The sequence below is a fragment of the Ambystoma mexicanum genome, chromosome 2p, assembly GCF_040938575.1.
Source record: "Ambystoma mexicanum isolate Mex_15411 chromosome 2p, UKY_AmexF1_1, whole genome shotgun sequence".
NCBI classification, from domain to species: Eukaryota; Metazoa; Chordata; class Amphibia; order Caudata; family Ambystomatidae; genus Ambystoma; species Ambystoma mexicanum.
In genome coordinates, this window is record NC_090923.1 from 631098935 (window position 1) to 631119158 (window position 20224).

The 20224-nt window shown below is 42.5% G+C and overlaps 1 protein-coding gene across 2 annotated transcripts in view; it reads right to left on the reverse strand.

The window, feature by feature from the left end:
- The window catches only part of TRAIP (TRAF interacting protein), a 535773-nt gene that overhangs the window by 272191 nt on the left and 243358 nt on the right, over nucleotides 1-20224 (reverse strand). For both annotated transcript variants that reach the window (XM_069644161.1, XM_069644162.1), the window contains exon 8: nucleotides 10484-10571. In XM_069644161.1, coding sequence (XP_069500262.1) covers nucleotides 10484-10571 — 88 coding nt within the window. The remainder of the gene's footprint in view (nucleotides 1-10483; nucleotides 10572-20224) is intronic.

A 20224-nucleotide genomic window follows, 5' to 3' on the forward strand; every position in this document is an offset into this window, starting at 1 on the left:
TTATTCTGAAGCACTGCAACTTTTTGTTATCAAGTTAGAACTACAAAGAACTGTGTTGGAACTTTGTTATAAGACAGGATTTCCTTATTTCTTTTGGAACTGTTGACAGAATCCTGCTTGAATCTGGGGATGGGGAATTCACCCAGATTATAGGGAGAGACCATTATTGTGTGGTGAACTTAATCGTTATATTTGTTGTATTTGAACCGTCATATATTACCTACTTGATGCATTGTATGTATAAGTGTGAGGGACAGAAACGTTTTGTTAGAGTGTCTCCTTTAGTTTATTTTAGGCAGGGAAATCCTTGTCAGGGTAGGGATAGTGAGGGGTTTATCCAACCTTTTGAGTTAATAAAACGGCATCTTTTGAAAAATCTTCACAAAGTTGTTCGCCTCACATTCCTGACCCCCTCACAAGATGGCCTACCATGAGTGTGTGAATTTCTTAGCATCATGCTCCGTCACAATCATTCTGACAGACCTTATGAACTCCTCCGACAAGACCCGCTGTGGAGGCAATAAGTCACACAGTCCTTCTCCCGCCATGCCCCGCCCCTCAAATTCTCCAGCTGGAGGTTTGAAATGCCCTCCATAGCGCCCAGTTCCGCAAAATACTAAAATTGTGTCTCTTCCATCAACAGTACTGAGCTACTGTCCAGAAAATGCTATGTCAAATGCTGGCTTAAACATGTTGAGGTAGGTTTGCACTATAGACTATACAATAAAAACAATGACATTGATTTCTTTAGCTACCATTTACCCCACTTCTCTTTCACTAGCCTTTTATTTTTCCCCACGTTTATTTTTCTCTTCAAGCCCTTTTCCTTTCCTTTTTCCTTCAGCCTAGCTCTTTCCCATTTTCATCTCAATTGGCTCTTTTCCTTTACCATTTCATCAATCGCTTTCAGTGGTACCGTTGAAATTTGTCATTTGACTCTTCTTTATTTCAAAGGCTTTTTGTGTTCCAGTGTCAGTACCAACATCGGTAAAGTCTCTGCTTTGTCGGACATCAATGGCAATCATGTAGGGTCTCTGGATGGTGGTTCTATGGATGCTCGTCAAACTGATGCGAGAGCAATCAGGGGAGGGCTTGTTATGGCTCAGGACCTTCGTAGTGAATTCTTCAACAGCTGGGAGGACATAATTTGGTCCATTCATTCAATGCACATCAGAGAGAACATAAATTGGGGAGCGGGAGATGACATCAGGTTGCAGGAGATTCAGCTGGACTAGAATCTGTGCGTCATCTGCATACGAGTAGCACCAGAAGCCATGGTAGTGAACAAGGCCCACCAGCGGATGCATGTACGTTAAAAAGAATAGGGGACACGGCAGAGCCCTGTGGAACACCACAGAAAAGTGGAACAGAAGCCGAGCAAAAAGGAAGGCGAGACTAGTATCTCGGCCACATTTCCAAGTGAGAAAAACTCATCCCAGGGTAGAGTGCTTTGTGAACACAAATTATTAGTGTAAGAAAAATACATCTTGTTTTCTAGTGAAATATCGTGTAGAGCAAAACAATCCGATGCCTACATATGCAGTAAAGAATCTGAGTAGATGTGGGTTGCTGGTCAAGTTAAGTCCTCGGCTTCCACTTTGGTGTATATGCAGGGATTCCAGTAAATTAATCCTGAATCTCGCAAAAGTAATGAGGCTGAGAAGTCTGCCTTCATTCTAAGGAGCAGAGATGAGATGGTGGTTGTAAGGGACAGCTTACACATGCACACAATAGAGTTCAAAGGATTGTCACACAGTACAATTACTAAAACTACATATTATAAAACGAGTAGCTAAAGTATTATCTACAAAAAGGTAAGTAGTAAACCCGACATAAATAGTAAAAACAACAAGAGTCTGAAGAAGACATTACACTTTAAAACAGAAAATGAAACAGTTTCATAGATTTATACATTCAGATAATTTTGTTACATTGTGAAAATATCAAAGTTTCTTCCTTAGGCCAGAACAAGGCAAAGCTAATAGGTTAGCTTCCATGTATAGTCAAAAGTAAGGTCAAATTTACCAGTGTCCAGGGAGTTGCAGAAGCAACACTCTTAAAGCTGGAGACAATATGGTCACCTAGAAAGGCAGCTCTGACTTGGGTTTGATAACCAAATGCCTTTTTGGAGGACGGGGGCTGCAGAAAGCAATAGGAGTCGGACAAGTCATGGCAGCGATATCAAGGCATTTTAAGTCTAGCCTCCCAAAGTACAGTAATGTCCACCAGAGACTGATTCGGAAGGGGAGATTCCCCAAAGTATGAACACGGTTACTGGAGCTTTTTAAATGGACCCTGCAGGACTTTGGTGCAGTGTTTGGTTTCAGTATCATGTTTCCAGACATTTGGGTAGAGCTTCTGGTGAAGAGCTGCAGGCAACTTCTCAGGCACTGGAATACCAGCATAATGAAGGTAAACCAGGCCACAGGACCCCCAAGATAAGACCCTGAAGTCGGTTGGATGAGGCATAGCAGAAGGAAGAATGCAATGCTGAGCATTCGGCAAACATCAGCTCAGCAGTCGGGGATTTGGCATGGCACTGGATTCTCACAATCCCTGTCGCACACAGTGGGCCCTCCATACTTTCATGGACCTACCTATGTGGACTTCCCCGTGGCATCATGACGAAGACAAATTTGATAATTTCCTTCCCACAGCGGCTTCCCATTTTATTTTTCCTGGTCGTGTTTATTCACCATAGTGCCAGGGGCTCCAATATTAAGGTTGACACCTCCCATTTAGCTACCGATACAGTTTTTAACCATAGAGTAAGTTCCCTCTTCCCCCACTGGGACACCAGTAGCTTTTACACATCCTTTAGCTAGATAGCACTTGGGAGATTGTATTTCTCTGTTGGTGTTTATTTCAGAAGTTCAGAAATCTACATCTTTTTCTCCTGAATGGCTGAATTACTGTTCTACCACCACAACATTGGGACTAGAATATGAATGCTTGTAGTAGACTTCTTGCCTCTGTACTCCTCCAGTACAATTGTTTTGAAATATTTTGAAAACATATATATTTTAGTAAGTACCGGACATTCACAAGACTTTTTCCCATTGTTGCCTGCCAGTTGCTCCAGGAATACACGCGATTGAGGGCATTTTCTGCCTGTGATTTCACTGTCATACCCCTACCACTGGTCAACCAATTATGAAACAATCATATGTGGATCGCAGATCTTTACTAAATTGCTCTATTAGGCACAGGCACAAGGATGAAGGCTTTGCAAACACTTCTCCCCGCCCCCACACTACCCCTGCCCCCCAACTTAAACATTTGGTCTGTCTAGTAGGCCTCTATGCTTATTTCTATAGTTTGCACAGCACTCTCAGAATATCCATCAATGACTACAAACCAATTTATTTAAAAAATAAATAAATAAAAAAGGGGGTGTGGGGTTTGTTGCAGAGAATACATTCACATCATTAATGTGCAATAACCTAAATTCAGCTTACGTGTACTAAACAGAGTGAATGCAGCCATAGCCAAGGGCAGTACACTTGGAGTGGGAAGGCTGTCAACTCTGATTGTAGACTGCGCTCACTATATAGTGTAAACGGGATGGCATCTCCTGAGTTCCATATGCCAATATCGCGTGGGCGTCCTGGACAAAAGAGGCATACCTTGCAAGTTCTTCCTGAAGCCTAGTCCTGCATTGCTGAGCAGTGTGGTAGTGGACAGAACTTCTGGTGCGTGCATCCTTTCCCCCGGCTCCCCTGCGAGGAAGAGTTAACTGTTAAAGCGCTATACGTCGCTGCGGTCGTCAAATCCAGTGTAAACCCCCCAAGCAGTGCGGGTCGGGAAGAAAGGCAGTAAAATGAGTTATGGTGAGCCCGGGGATGGGCCCCCAAACTATTATGGCTTCTGGTGTAGGACACACCTTGTCAAGTGTATTCATCCTCCCCTCATGTTTTCGTGGGGTATGTTCTATTGGCATGTGTTGGCTAGGGTGTTCATCCCTCCTGTGCCGATGACTCACTGAGGCACTGAAGCAGGGTACCGGGAGTAACAGTCACGGTATTAACCCCATGCAGATAGTCTGGAAAACCACCTACCAGCACACAAGCCTTTGAAGTGAAAAGTGCAATATGGTGCCACGCGAGTTGCAAAGGTACCAAGCCCACACACAACATTTGAAGGCAAAAGCACTTACAATTTGTTTAAAAGAGCTTTTGGGCGCAGGCAAGCAGAGCATTTCTGCACAGGTCAGTTCCCGTCTGATGGAGGAAAGGGTTGGGCAGGGCACGCAGGGAAGGACTTCAACAGGGTGCTGAGTGCATGCCTCCCTGCAAGGGAAATTCTAGAAAATCAATTCTCTGCTACGGGTCCCATCACCATTTCCTCAGGAGATCCATCGCCGAAGGATGAAGGAAAGGGGACTGGACATAAGAGAACAAATAAGTTGTGCGAGTCAGAGAAAGGTGCTGTAAAAACAAATTGTGACAAGTACCAAGAATAGTGACAGACAGAGAAACCAGACTGGCAAATACTCAAGACTTAAGGATAAGAATCCTTAATACACCTAGATTTCATACAATTATCAACTCAAGAGTAAGGGTAATATACAAATTACTTATATATAGGTCATCAGCGGTGAGTAAAAATTCTTAACTCAACTTTTACAAAAAATATTCATTAGGCATCAATGCAAAAATTATCTTGGTTCAATCATAAAGATTGGCGAGATTCCAAAAAACAAATACTAGTCCTGCAACATTAATAAATGCAACAAATTCCTATACAAAAATCAAAACAGACCCCAAAATAAATTACTATGTGGTACATATGAAAACATTACATGTATGAAAAACACTCCTACATGGTTGTAACCAGACATTCAGTGAAAGAAAAAGTTTGTTTTGAAAATATGGCGTGCAGATCAATAGCATCTATAAATGTTTGTTATTTGGAATCCATAATTATTTGTGAAGCCTAGAGAATTGATAATGTAGTCTTATCAAGGGCATCCAGTGTTTCATGTGGCCAAATGGTGTATTTCATCTGGCTTGCAATAAATGCTCCCTCATATTGCTTCTCAATTGTATCTTATAAGTCGATATGAAACCAAATCACATTTGTCTTGGCTTCACAATTGCAACACAAACTGTAAATGTGTGTAATATGGCTAGTCAAGTGCCAAAACCACAAGTAATTGTCAAAGTTGTAACAGGAGACTAATACCTTAACCATTTATCGTAGAAATGGGTCAGAAAATAAATGTACTCATCCCAAATCTACCTGTTATGATAAGCCACTGCCCATCATAGAATACACAAAAGACCACCATTTATTCAATGGTCTTTGTTCTCTTGTGATACACAAAGGATTTATAATTTACCTCAAGCATGAGGACAAGAATTGTTCTGGTCCAAAGTGTATGATAAACTTCTCCTTAGCCCCTCTAAATTTGCAGAGATTCAATAGATCCTCCAGCAAAGAGTTTGTTAGTGAAAGCTGAAATTCAGCCCCAAGGAGGTCTGTATCAGTGACTTCATTTTTAGGGGCTTATTAAATAGGAATGAGGAAGGAGAAAATTACCCACTTCCAGCGCTCGCCTATTTCCAAACCAGAACAGGAAATCGGACACTGAAACCCAACCAACAACACGCAAAGACTCTGCATGTAACAATTCACACAATCATTTATGGTCGTAAATCACAAGGGCACAACAACGTCAATGTGTTACATGGCAACAATCTCTAATAGGCCCATTGTGTACATAGAAAGGTAACTGGGTCCCAAAACGGCACTACTAAAAAGTATCTATAGGCTGGATACTCGTGTGTTCCAGTTGGTAAAGAAAATTGGGCTAGTGCCAATAATTCCTACCTGAGGAAATATTTTACTCACCCACAGTACTAAAGGTACCTTGTACAATCATGTATCTATGGGTGAAACACCTTATCCTACTCAGTATTTTCATTCAGCACACTCATTCTCATTAAGTCCATAAATACGGCTTTGTACGAGAAAAAATAACATTTCTGTTCCGGCTTACAGAATATATCTTTCATGATAGATTTAGACCTTTCGAATCATTGTGCAATAGGCTATCCAGTTATAATATCGAGAAAAAAATGTTGAAAAAAATAATGTGGAAAACAATTTTGAATGCGATTTTTTTTATTTGTATGTTGTTTTTGAGTTTAGCTAGTAAAAAAATAATCGGGGGGATCCTCCCATTAAAATAATGCAGTCGACATTTTCACTATAAACCCTCCAATAGAAATCATCAAATCTGTTTGGTGCTTCCAAAATGTGTTTCACTAAAGGGGGTCTTATGTTCAATCATGCAGGTTTTAACTTTGCATCTAGTTATTCAAAATAACGTAAACCACATGGGCATTGCATCCTATAAATGACATTATTAGTATTGCAATTTGAAAACTGCTGTGGAAGACATTGGTCAGTAAGACCTATATCACTTGAACTTTTTTAGTGAGGGCACACACTGAACATTTACTGCAAGGATAATGCCCAGTCACCCGGCATAAACCCCACATTTATGTTATTGTCATAGGCTGATTCATCTTATCTATGACATAGTTTTTCATAACTATTTAACCAATAGAAATGGTTTTCAAAAGACAAATCGAGAATTTGTCCATTATCTGTTTTGTTATATTGTATCTTCGAATTTTTCTTAATTAATCGGTTAGATTTAATATGACAAATTGGTAAACGCAGTTACACATACAACTTTATCAACATCATTTCGAGTCTGTTTTGGTTTTAGTGATGTGTTGTAATATGCCCTTTTTGCAGAATGTTTGATGAATATTTTGGGATAACCTTTGTTAACCAACTTATGCGCAAGGTTATTTGCCTCTGTGGCGCAGGTCCAGAAGTGTCTACAATTACGCTCAAGTCTTAGAAATTGCCAAAATGGTACATTTTCTTTCACATGCTGCGCTTGATGACCATCATTGCCACAACCCCCATCCAGAAGACCCCCTGGCAAGCCCAAGGGCCAGGAAGGGTCTCCACTAAAACCAGGCATCCTTGGCCTAGGCCTTTTTGGGGCCAGGCTCATACTTGATAAAGGACTTGTATTGGGAACTACTTTATTTCAGTGTCAATCAACATGGAGGCATCCACATAGCTTGGCTCCTTGGAACCAAGCTATGCGGAATAGTATTTTTGGGTGTGGTACCATAGGAACTATTTTACATGGACTACTTTCTTGAAGCTATTTAAACCACACCCGACTGGGATAACACGCTTCGCGTTACTTTGCAATTCTGCAACGTGACGCTCACCGTGTTCAGCATCTGTAAAGGAGAAAAAGGACATAGTTAGCAGCAGCAGCTTACCTGTAATTTATTTGTTAGCTCTACACGGCTCTTGAGATCAGCATCCTGGAACCAGCGCTCCTCCCGAACCGACGGATCTCCCGAACCGACAGATCTGCAAAAAAGAAAGAAACAAGGCATTAGACATTTTTACAATTTAATGAACGGTGCCGAAAAGCTTACCTCGCAAGCCGCTCCTCGACCAGCATCGCCTCAGGAATTCCATGCACCAGGTGAGCACCGCGACCTGTGGGAAGACAACAGGTTAGCAAGAGGCAAGGCATCATAGCGCTGCGCTTAGCGCCTACTCACCGCATCAAGGCGCTCTAAAAACGCCATTACTTACCAGCGAGACCCAATTCAGTCTATGCCACATATTGGGCTTCCGCGCACCTAAGGAGGAGAAAAGACATTAGTTAAACCAAAAGGCATGCAAGGACAATAATATAGCACAGCAATAAGACCTACCTGAAAGACTCAAAGCGGGCCGGCATCAGTGAAGTAACTTGATCGCAAACGCCCACCAAGCACAACGCGCCCCTGCCAAGAAGGCAGGGCGGAGAACACACCTGCATTAAAAACAAGGTGAGGAGAGGTCCAGTGAGGCCGCCTATATACGGGGTGGTGGGAGACTGTTTACCCCAGTTGCCCAGTCTTGAACATTGCCCACCTGTATTCCAGGCAGAACCCTCCCGCTGGTCACACATGGGAACCGCAGAGAAGGATACCCGAGTCCCAACTGCTGGGTGGCGTCCCCGTGGAACCAGGTGAGCGTAACAATCATGTTGCAACAAGGCATTTTGGTCCATCTGTTTATGGTAAGACTTTACTTTAAGACGTTCCTCGCCCACCGAATACTGAGATCCAAATAATTCATCTCTCTTAGTCATAGTTTGTGTAAACTTGAGGTAACAATTTCTGCTGTTTATCCAATCAACAAATTGATTAGTTGTGGAAACAGTTCTGAAAATGATAATGTCATTGATCTATCGCATGGTGGTTCAAAAAAGGATTAGTGGTGGCATATCTCCTTAAGTTTCAACTTTCCACATAAAGAGTAGCTAAACTAGGCGCCATAGCTGTTCCTTAAATTTGTTTATAGTATATGCCCAAGAAATTAAAATAATCATTTGTCAAGGTACTGGAGATGCACCACATTATGGAGGAGTTAGGTACTGGCAGAGGGTATGTAAAAACAATATCCAGGTAAATCAAAATGTTATTAGTGTCAAAAGGAAAATTCTCCAACATTTGTGTAACACTGGTTAAGTCTTTCAAACAGGATTTCATCTTTTAAACTAAAGGATAAGGAAGTAGTCGAACATTTGGTACGACATTCATTCATAGCTTGTTTTTTCGCATTTTTTTGCCGAAATTGTTTGACTGAAAAAAATCATTGACAAATATGGGGCAAAGGCTTAAGGGCATATACGGGTTTGGGTGGGGAATAGGGAATAAATAATTAGTGGAGGGAGGACTGGGATGGGGGTAAGTGAAGTGGACCCACCACCAAATAAAATAAAAAATGGATTTTTTTTTTTTAAACCAAAAATTTTGGTAAAGAATGCATCGAAAAATAAATGAATATAGAACCAAATATTTTGATAGAGGTTCCAAAACAAAGTAAATACCTGAAACAATAGGGAATACAGGAGGGACAACCAAAGTCTTGTGAATTTTCAGAAATAAAAAACCTGTTGCCACGCCTTTTTTTTGTATTTATCAGAAATTGTGCTTCCTGTGTAGTGACCCAACCTTTGTCAACTGCTTTTGATACTTTTTAGAAATCCAATAGGATATTTCTTCAGTAGTATAATTTTTAAGTTTCTGTTAGAGAGATCCCTCTGCCAAAATACAGGAGCAGTCTTCCTGCTCCCACCTGTGTGGTTAAAAACCTCGGGGTCATCTTCGACTCCACACTCTCCTTACATCTCAGACGTCTAAGAATTCACACTACCAACTGCACCTCCTCAGAGGTATTCTTCCTTTCCCCTCCTTCCCCCAGAATCTTGCTGTCTCCAGAGCTCTGGTTCTCTCTAGGCTGGACTTCTGCAACTGCCTCTTTCTAAAACTGCCTCTTTCTAAATCTGCCTGCTTCTACTCTCCGCCCTCTGCAACTCATCCAAAATAGGACTGCAAGACTTGTCCTTTGTCTCAAGCCCAGGGATCGTATCTCTCCAGGACTGAAATCTCTTCACTGACTCCAAGTGGATGTGAGGATTACGTTCAAAACCCTCTGCATTGTCCAAAAGGCCTTCTGGTGGCTGGGGCCTCAATACCTTCAACTTTCTCTTTGTAAATATCTGCCTTCTCGAGCCCTTCCCTCCTCTGCCTTCAACTCCCTTAAGGGTCAGTCGCTGCTCCAAGCAACAAGTTGGTGGCAGATCTCTTTCCTCATCTGGGGCCTCCCTCTGGAACAGCTTCCCTGCCTCTCTGAAACTTGAGGAGAACCAAGACCTTCCTCTTTGCTTCTGCCTTCCCTCTCCCCTGCTTAACTCCTGGTTGAAATTGAAACTGCACTGGTCACCTGGGTACCCTTCGATCTTGGGCCCAGGTCCCCTCCCGGCCAGTTGCACTCCTGCACTGGTTGCCCCCCTGGCAGCCCTTGCACTCAGTGTCTGTTTCTGTATCCCTACAGTCCCCTACCAGCACTTGACACCTGATGTCTTCACTTGCCACCAGCTGGCCTCCCTTTTTATTTATTTGTTTTCTTTGTTTTACTGTGTGATCCATGTACTGCCCTGCCCCCTCTCCTTTCCCCTCGCACTTGTCCTCTCCATCTCCCCTGCACTTGCACAATCTCAATGTCACCTGGCCTAGTAAGATCGTTGTCTGTCTTCACTTTGTTCCCCCTCCTTTGCCTCGTCGCGCCTTGAAACACTTGTGTTTAGGCGCGTTATAAATGCCATATCATATAATCTAGTTTACGGAGAAGGACTACTACACCTTTTATATTATTCAACCTCACTGGCAACATTGAAAAAGGAGCAAAGAGGTGAAAGGGAAAACTAAGTAAACCCTCCACTACATGTGCGTAAATTGGCCTTATGAAGTAATAGAACACCACTGAACCAGGTCCTTTATTCATACTACTTCGTTATAACAAATAAAACAGCCAGACGATATGGGAACAAATGGACACGTATAAAACAATATTCATTTTACTCCTCATCTGGTGCCTTTCTTACCGTGTTGCTGGTAGAAAAGAGCTCCCTTTTCAGCTTCTCTGTCATTTCACCGGATGCTTTACGGACCTCCTTGAGCTTTTCATATTCCCTACAAAAGATCAAAAGTGGTGAGAAAGTGCACTGGCAACACCCTTGTACCCCATGTCTTAGTCCCAATCAGTAGTACGGTGATGGAGGCAAAAAGGTGGTGATGGAGGCAAAAAGGTTATTGTGAGAATGAAAGTCCCGATTTGTACTGCTCATGAGAAGCCCTCAGCCTTTGCTTACCGCAGTCGATCAAAACATTTCCAGGAATCTGACCTGCCACAGACCCTAAACCCACAGGAGTAGGGTGTCCAAAAGGCAAACTATCCCCCCCCCCTTATATGGGTTCTACATTATTACTTTGTGGTAATTTACTTTGTTGCAATCACTTCCAATTTGCTTTTTCTAATGTATTTATCTTTGCATTTAGAGCAGCGCACAAAGCCCGGAGCCATCAAGGCGCTATTTACAGTGGATATGGTATTACAAGAGGTTATCAGGTGTTAGAGGTAAGTTACATATGTAGCCCAAAGTTAAAAGTCAAGTTAGGTAAGTTGCATAAGAGTTACATAAGAAGCACAAGGCTACAAGACAAATAAGTTACATAAGTAGCACAAGGCTAAAGTCAAATCAGGCAGGTTGCATAGGAATACATAAGTAGCACAAGGCTACAATTGAAATCCGGTAAGTTGATTAAATGTTTTTAATTTGGGGGTGACCCCCATCCCTCCCATTCACTATGAACCTTACCCCAAGCCCTCAAACCCCCGTTTTAACCATAACCCTCAAATACATGTACCAACTTAAAATTTATTTGAAGTGTTTGCATCGAAGTAAATTACCACGTAGTAATTTACTCTGTAAAAACAATGGGAGACCCTTACATGGTATCCTAGACGCGGCTTTCTGTTGGGTCTATTGTTTGGTGCCAGAGAATTTATCTTTTTGGGTTTCCGCTTGGGTTGCTCTAAAAGGGATCTTGTTCTTGAAACAGGCTCCAACTTTGGACTCAAAGAGTAAGGGGCAAGTGTTGGAAACTTGGGAAAAAAAAACTGGTAACTTTATAACATTTGTTAACTTTTAAAAATCCTTTGGAATCATGTAATTCTTCGTTTTAGACTAACTGCTTGCACCATCTTTATCTAACATTCTGACTGAGCTTGGGGAGGAGAAAGACACTTGCAAGTACACCGGTGGCTAGCAGTGCCAAAGGCATCAAGGGCCTCAGTACGAGTTAGCTGGTGTGGGAAAAATATGGCAGTAATTCCGTTTGCACCACTTTTCCCACACTGCCAAATTACAAGTTCTGTGGAATTACAACAGTGCAATTACGGAGTTGTAATTCGGCCGATATTAAATTCTCCACTTTTCCTCTAAAAATCTGCAGCATTACTACTTAGTAATTTCACCAAAAATCCCCAACGGGAATCTCTACGGACTCCATAAACGGGGGCTAAAACTACCTTACCACCACTTGTAATCCCATGGTAAATGCACATGGCAGAAACAGTAATTCCGTTTGGCGGTCCAAATTTGTAATAAGTGCCTAGGGCTTTTACATAATTAAAAGACTGCCTTCCTATCATGAATATATATATTTTAGTATTAGTTTGTAACACTGTTAGGAAAGTTGGACAGTACAATGATCACCAGAATTTAGAGCGTTTGCTGGAAGAAAGTGATTTGACTAGTATCACACAGGTTGGTCAAGTAGATAAGCCAACCGTATTTAATGTACCACATTTGGAGGAGGATGGGGTGTGAGACGCAGCATCCCAACACAAGGTCAACGCCCATTATGAGCTATTTTCAAAGGTTCACGCAATTTTGGAATGAAAGGGAACAGATATTTAGAGATTGGGCCTCATTACACGGATGGCGGAGAACCATGGCGCTATTAGCGCCATGGTTCATGCCGGTAAAATACCGGCACCGCCTTGGCGGAAAGGGGAATTACCGCCCCATTCCAAGGTTGGCGGGGTGGTAATTCCCCCTTCCACCATTGCCTTTCCCCATTCCCATTTTTGGCCCATAGGGCTCAATGGGAATGGGGAAGGCGCCAATTACGGTACCGCAAATTGCGGTACCGTAATTAGCTCCCTGGATCCCTTTGTGGGTTGGTTTTTAACGCCTGCAAAAAGCAGGCGTTAAATCCCCCAACCCGCAAAGGGACCTCGTAGTAAGGCGGTAAGGATTTACCGGTATTTTACCGGTACCGGTAAATCCTTACCGCCATCCGTGTAATGAGGCCCATTATGTTTTAATCTATATCACACTATTTGGCAAAGTGAGACAACTGGTACACCGTGATTGCCCAAAGAGAAAAAAAAAAAAAACACTTGTTGCTGCCCTATGCGTCATCGAGAACTATTTGCACTTTAAGAGTGCACACTGTGCAACTCGTCTATCTAACCAAGGAACAAAACCAATATATATAATTTAGCAATCAGAAGTACTTTGTTGTTAAACACCACATTACAAAGCACAGAATCCATTTCAGATTGGTATGCATTAGGTCTGTGAGAAGCAAGGTAGCCGGACCGCAAAAAAGTCATTTGACTCTAGGTAATTCCTGATAGACAATGGGACAGAATACAATGGGAACACAGCCACCGTAAACTTAAAATATCATGTTGAAAGAATGTTTATGTCAAGGCCACTAAATTTGCCTGGGGCCTGGCCAATTCTTTGGGCACCTTATTTTGTGTTGGCCCATAAAACCAGAAATTTAGCAGCATATTCTTTGCCAAATTTGTCAAAGAAACATTTATATTGTGCAGCAATGCCAATATTATGCACAAAAAGTGGCAGATAAAAGTTGACATTTTAAATTATTTTAATCCTTAAGCTTCAGTCTCAATAAACATGGCAATGAATATAATAACCTGCTGCATGAGAATTGTGGGTTTACTTGGGAACAAGTCAACCACTGTGCGTTCAGCGGAAAAGAAGCCAATCAAAAATCATACCCAGCCCTCAACGCTGTGCAAACAACTCCATCCTTGGCCTTCCTTGCTAAATCAGCCTGTCAACCGATCACACTCAACGGACACAGCCTTCAGAGCCAGCCAATATGAAGGTCATCAGTGTCACAATTACTGTCCTCTTACTCTGCAGCTCGGCCCCTGGTCACCTGCAATTTTGTATGACAGGGAAGCAGATCTGCAAGCATTTACATCCAGCACTCTCCCTATATTTGGATACCACTATTTACCAACAGAAATGGGCTTCAAACTTTTACCAACATAAATTAGCATAAATGGAGTTCCCATCCTGTGCACTGCCGTACACCAACAAGTTATTTCCAAATCTAGTCCTCAACAGCAGAATGGGCGGTTAGCGCATAAATCCCTACACTGCAAGCAGTGGATGGCTGGCATCATTCGGTAACAGATCACAGTCACTGCTGTAGGGTTGGCACAGAATATTTTCTTGTCTCCTTTTACTACTCCAGCTTGCTCAAGGATACCATGTGGTGGCAATGGTACCTGAATCGGGTCGTCTGCATTCAATTGCAAAATCTGGCTGACTCACATGGGCTGGGTTCGAAAAAACTCTTAGCCCTGTTATGTTATTGTGATTTATACTGCGCACCACTTGCATTTTCATGGTTTGCAGGCACTGTGGCGGATCTAAAAAGGAATGAGGGCTCAGGAGGGTTAGTAAGTGAGATCAAGCGGGACAGCACAAGTGCTTTGATGTGCTATTGATAGCTTGAGTTTGGAAAAAAACAGTCACTGTGTGTTGGGTTTGTTTTCTAGTCAGTAATGGTTAGGCAATGTTTTGTGGATCATATGTATGGTGTGCTTTGAGCGTCTGCTATTTGGTTTTTTGTAGTGCTTTTTGTTTGGAGGAGAGTTGCAGATTGTGTGCAGCATGTGGCAGTTTCAGGTTTCTGCTCCAGCAGAGGTATGATTGTGTTTGTATTGGTGTTTGAGGGCGAGTATGCAGGATATTGGAAGGTTGTTAGTAGGGTTGATGATGGTGGTCTGTGCCCTTCTCTTCAAAGGTTTCTGTGGTTTGGAAGATTCTTCTGTGGTAGCCTCCATTAAAATGCTATATTTCTTTGGCCATTCAGGTTTCGGTTCATTAGGTTGGGTGTTTCTCTTGTGATGTGATGGCGGTTCTCCCTCCAACAGTTTCCCCGTTTAGCTCAGTGGGTTAAAGAGCCATGTTTTTAGTAATGTTAGATGTTCCGTTCGTATTTCCTTCAGTAGTGAGGTCCAACGTTTTGCTGAGATGCAGGACAATGCTGATCCACCTAATTCCAGGTTTGAGTATTGTTTTGGTTCGAGGTGAATGTTGTTGCTAGATCTCGGTGTTCGATTTTGTTTGTAAATGGATATTTCATTCCTTTATGAAATCTGCTCCTTGGACGTGGATTGCTCCGTGGGTTATGCAGGGTCTTGAAGAAAATGATTTGACTGGCAGCCACTGCAGGTTTCTTAGTGCTGGTGTGATAGGTTCTAAGAGTCTGAGGAGTGGCCTAGCTGCTGCATTTTGGATTCACCGAATTTTTTTGGTGATGAGGTCTGGCATTCCGAGATGCTGTGGGCGTAGGCTATTCTTCACATGACGACAGAGATGACAGCGAGTGGTCTATATCAGAAGGTAAGGAAGGGTAATATCCATTTGATTTTGTGCAGATGGAAGAAACACTTCTTTACTACTGTGTTGACTTGGGGGTTCTAGTGTTAAGTCATTGTCCATTAGTATCCCAAGGTTTTTAACTACTTTTAAGAGTTCTGGTCGATTTCCCATTTCTGTAGGCCATGGAATGTGGAGCTGGTTCGACAGGTTGCTGGGCGTGATCATGATTTCTGTTGCGTTTAGGTAGAGTTCAAGGCTGTTGGTGCTTATCCATTTGTTTATTTCGGTGAAGCAGTTTGTAAGTGTTAGGTCTAGTTCTTCACTCATGCAGATTTTATAGATGATGTGTGTGTTGTCTGCGTGATTGCAGTATGTCAATCCATGTCTTTTGATGAGAAGGGTCGTGTAGACGTTAAAGAGCAGTGGCGACAATGTTTAGCTTTGTGGGACTCCGCTGGTTGTTTTGCTTGGGGCTGATTTGAAGGGGCTTAGCCACGTTGTTTCCTTTCGGTCAGGAAGGATAGTAAAGCTGTGTTGCTGATTCCTATTTCTCAGAGTCTTTTGATGAGGGTATGAGGGGATGGACGGTGTTGAAGGCTGATAGATCTAGTAGTATTCGTGCCGACATGACCGAGTTAGCACTTGTTTTTAGATCATTCCATATAGACAGTAATGTGGTTTCTGTTTCGCTCATTGGTCTGGAGCAGACTTGTGCATGGGCTAGTATCCGGTTGTTTTCCACATGTTCAAGGATTTCTTCATAAACGTAGCTTTCTAGGAGTTTTGCCGAGTAGGAGATGTTTGATATTTGTCAGTAGTTGGTTAGGTCTACAATGTAGTTGGGATTGAGCCCTAAAAAGCTACTCCCACACCTGTATTTGAAAATGCAAAGAAACTTGTTTTATAGAAACCTCTGTATATATTCACATACAGGCAGGCAAGCAGAGGCCTATGTTAGACAAAGGCACAGACCCCATGCCTATAAGAGACAAATAAATCCAAACATCTTAACAGTTTTTCACTTTGTAGTACAAATTGAGTAACCAAAGGGGTACAGGTGAAAACGCCTGCATTTACACCTTTGTTTTGTACTACATAAAGCAATTAACTAGACATGCATGCAGGGGGCTTGTTTGCATATAAGGGCAAACAAGAAAGGACCCCTCCATGCATTTAACATTTTAAATGAAAGTACCTCTTCCCCTGTATGTCTTAAAATGTATTCATTTCATTTTTAAGGCGCACACAAACCCTTAGGCATCAGGGTGCTGTGGAACCAGTTACATGCCCAAAGGCAAGAAGGCATAGTGTTACAGACAAACCGGCAGCAGACACCATTCAAGAGGTCTCAAGCAGGTTACAGTACGGTTTACATGAGCAAATTAGTTGAACCAGGTTTTAAGAGCTCTGGGGAAGGCCCAGATGGACCCTTCAACTCCGAGGGCGGGTGGGCGTTCCGGTGCTTGGCTGCAATGACTGGAAAGCTTGTGCATCCTGCTTTAGCACGTTTGAATTTAGGTTGCGCAAAGCTGTGAGAAGAGGGGGTTCTGGTGGGCCTAGAAGGCTGGGACATGGTGACTTTGTGCGACAAGTATGGTGGGGCTGACTTGGAGATACATTTATGGGTGATGGAGAGCATCTTGAAGGTGATTCTTCAGCCCCTACCACTGGACACGGACACACACAATCCCCACAAAGTTTCATTATCTTTGTGCTCCTGGCATTAGGCGTCTTTCCCCCACTGTTCGGCTCTGGGAAAATCGTAAGTACAGGGTTCGGGCAGATCTATTTACCCCTCAATGGCAGGACTTCTCTGTATATGCCAGACACTCCCAGGGGTAAACATGGTAGAGCAGTAAAGGGTATACTCTCAATAGGGGAGCTTGGCTTTGGGAAAATAGTATGTTGTATTCATATGAATAGACCTTTTATAATGGCCTAATTCCAGAGGACTATGCAATGTATTACAGGGAATTACCTTTTTAAAAATAGAATTTTGAGGTTTAGTGACTTCTGCGGAAGACCATAGATGTTCAGGGATTCAAGTAGAGTCCAAAAATCGCATGATCTACCTATAGTGTTTTATAACAGTCTCAAATTTCAATAGTGAACGTTGGATTTGCGTAAGCATTCAAAATTCTGGCTGAGAAATGGCTATTCAGCTCCAGCCAAATAGTTTCTTGTTCATCTGCGCCAGCCAAATACATCGTCTTCTCATTTAAATGCAATGTAACAACTCAAGCGAGGCAAATATGGAGCGCAAACTACAAAAGGGGATGGAATTAAGCATAGTCTCAAAGCATTCCTGATTAAATATAAGCTTACAGTGTATATTTCTTAAAAAGTTAAATCGCTATGGATGATCTTTGATTCACATCCATATATGGACCAACCAAGTTGGCAGCTTAGTCTGTTCTTTCTCATGCATGATACTGAGACAGTTGAGGCCTCTGAGGCTCACAGTATTCTCATTGCTAGAGCCATCATTGGATCAAAAATAGATCACTGCAAGGCAAAAGCAGGGTGTTTGGTAGATCAGGTTCTTTTTAGGCTGCAATAAAGATTCAAACACTTATTTAATGATGTGTGGATTATTTGCATTCTTCCTTCCATGCATCTGCACATTGAGATACTCTGAGTAGTAGCACCTTCTACCTTTCATCATATCATACCATACCATAGATCACATCATAGGTCTGTGTATTGGCGAGAAGTGGTGAGGATGAGTAAGAAGTGAGCATGGCTTCTTCCTATGGGGTATGTCTATGGAGAAACTTGATTTCTTAACAGGTAGTGGAGACATATACGACTGAAGTAGTCAGTTACATGTCAGAGAGAATGACATGCCCCCATCGATGAGGCCTACGAGGACCTTCATTATAGGTAGCCTCTCCAGATCCCTTACAGCCCAGTCTGAGGACTCTGTTGAATGGACAATAAGAGAAGTATGCTCCATTTGTAAAATTGGTAGGATGTTTGGAAATCCGAATACTTCAACAGGTGAGTTGCGCTTCTACGTCAAAAAGGACCGGGGATTAGTCCGTTACATGTTAGGCAGTGCAAGAGGTGGCCATCGTTTCCTAGCCAATATCAGCCTTTTCAGAGAACCTGCTTATTGGGAAATCTCTTGAACAACATTTTAGGCTAGGCTGGCCCAACAGGAAATGTGTGAGAGAACAGAGTGGTATAGAGTACTGTATTTGCTAGTGTTGTGGGACAGAGGGTTAAAGAATGAGAGAAATAGAAAGTAGCCTCGATTTGTGTCCTACATGAGTGGACAGAAACCATTAATACATTCTGTGTAAGCTGCAAGGAAGGTTTGAAGTTAATTTTCCAACTAAGCAACGCACAATTGCAATGGGTGTGATTTGCAATGGAAACCGTAAATTGCAGTATTCATTGCAACCTAGCCCTATGCACGTGCCAAGCCGCCCACTTTAAAATGGCACTGGTTTAAATATACAATACCCTTCTGTACATTTTGTCCCTACTTTGTTCTTTTGTCGCTTTCATGCTTTAAATAAGGATTAAAATAAAGATAAATAAATGAAACATAGGACCACATTTAAAATGGTGCTAAATGTATTTTTCTAGCTTAGAACATGATTAAATAAACCAACCATTTGGCTTTTGCCGAAATACTTCGCAAACTATTTGCTATTCTGCCAAATGCTAAATACGCTATTCGGTGAACTACTAAACGGGCTAAAGGCTAGAGGAGCCTCTGTGGTTAGAGTGAAGCAGAGCGGTCCCCTTTTCTTTTCTTTTTTAACTTAGATGTTTATTAGCATTTATATTGTAGGATATACAATTCACAGGAATATAGCACAAAAAAAATGTCAAGTTTCCTTGAACAAATCCCACCACCCTCCCCCTCTTGAGTTACACACAATGACCATTGTACCAGTAAGAATAATAGTCCAGTTACATAAAATGTGTAAGCCAAACTAAATGGCGGCTCCAGATCGTTGTATGGCTCATAACTCCCCCTATAGACGTTGGCATAGTCTTGGGCCAGCTCCTCATTCACTCCATAGCGAATAGCGTGTCAGGGGTCAGAGTTTAAGTTGGTCACTACCCCATTTCAGAATAAAAATCACCCATTCGATATGAAACGACTCCAGTCATTCACTACAGCAGACAGATTTTCATGCGTAAATATGTCCCATAGTTTGTTCAGCCAGTCATTTTTAGAGGGTAAGGAGACACTTCCATTTCTCCCCACTCTCAGCATAGCTCCAATAAGATTTGGCAATCTTAGCTCGTTACTATCCTTGTCAGGGACGCCCAAGAGTAGTTGGAGAGGTTTCAGATCAGGGGTTACTCCCACTGAGTCTTTGATCCAGCTGAGGACTTCAGACCAACAAACCTTTCCCTTTGGGCAAGACCACCACATGTGGCACCATGAACCAGTCGGGTCACAGAGTCTGGGACAGCAGGGGGGAATCCCAGGAACATCTTGGGAAGTCTAAGGGGAGGTAGGTGCCAGCAGCGTAGTATTTGGAGGTTGTGTTCCATTGCTGCAGTGTAAAGATTGCCAGAAAGCATTAGCTCATACATTTTACCCAAGGACTCTTCTGAAATTTCCCGCCCTGACTGTTCGGCCCCAGAATTGCTTGAACTTCCGTCTCCCTTCCAGGTCCGACTTAGCCATCATTTTGTATATTTTAGACAGGATTCCCTATCTTGAGGTGGCTTGGTTAATGACTGTCTCAAAGGGAGCGAGGGGTCTAGAAATCTTGGAGAGCCATCTTGGATCAGACAGGATACCCTTGAGGTAAAGGTACTCAAAAATACTCAGAAAATCCACCCCCAGAGACTCCTACAAGGGAATGAATTCAATGATTTGGCCTTCTGGGAATAGTTGACCAGCTCGCTCTAGACCATTGTAGGACCATTTTTGTGAGTGTCAAAAGCCCCTCCCACCAACCTCCAGCGGGGACCCCCATATTGAACTCAACAGGGATGGCCAGGAAGAGGAGGTTATTGATTTTTTCCCCCCTTTTCCCCATAATCTACACAAGACTGCAAGAGTTGGATGCTTCCTGACGTGGTCGGGGATAGCTTTTGTTGGGGACCACAATAAATCCCTCACTTTCTTTGGGCAAGTGCACATCTGTCACTATA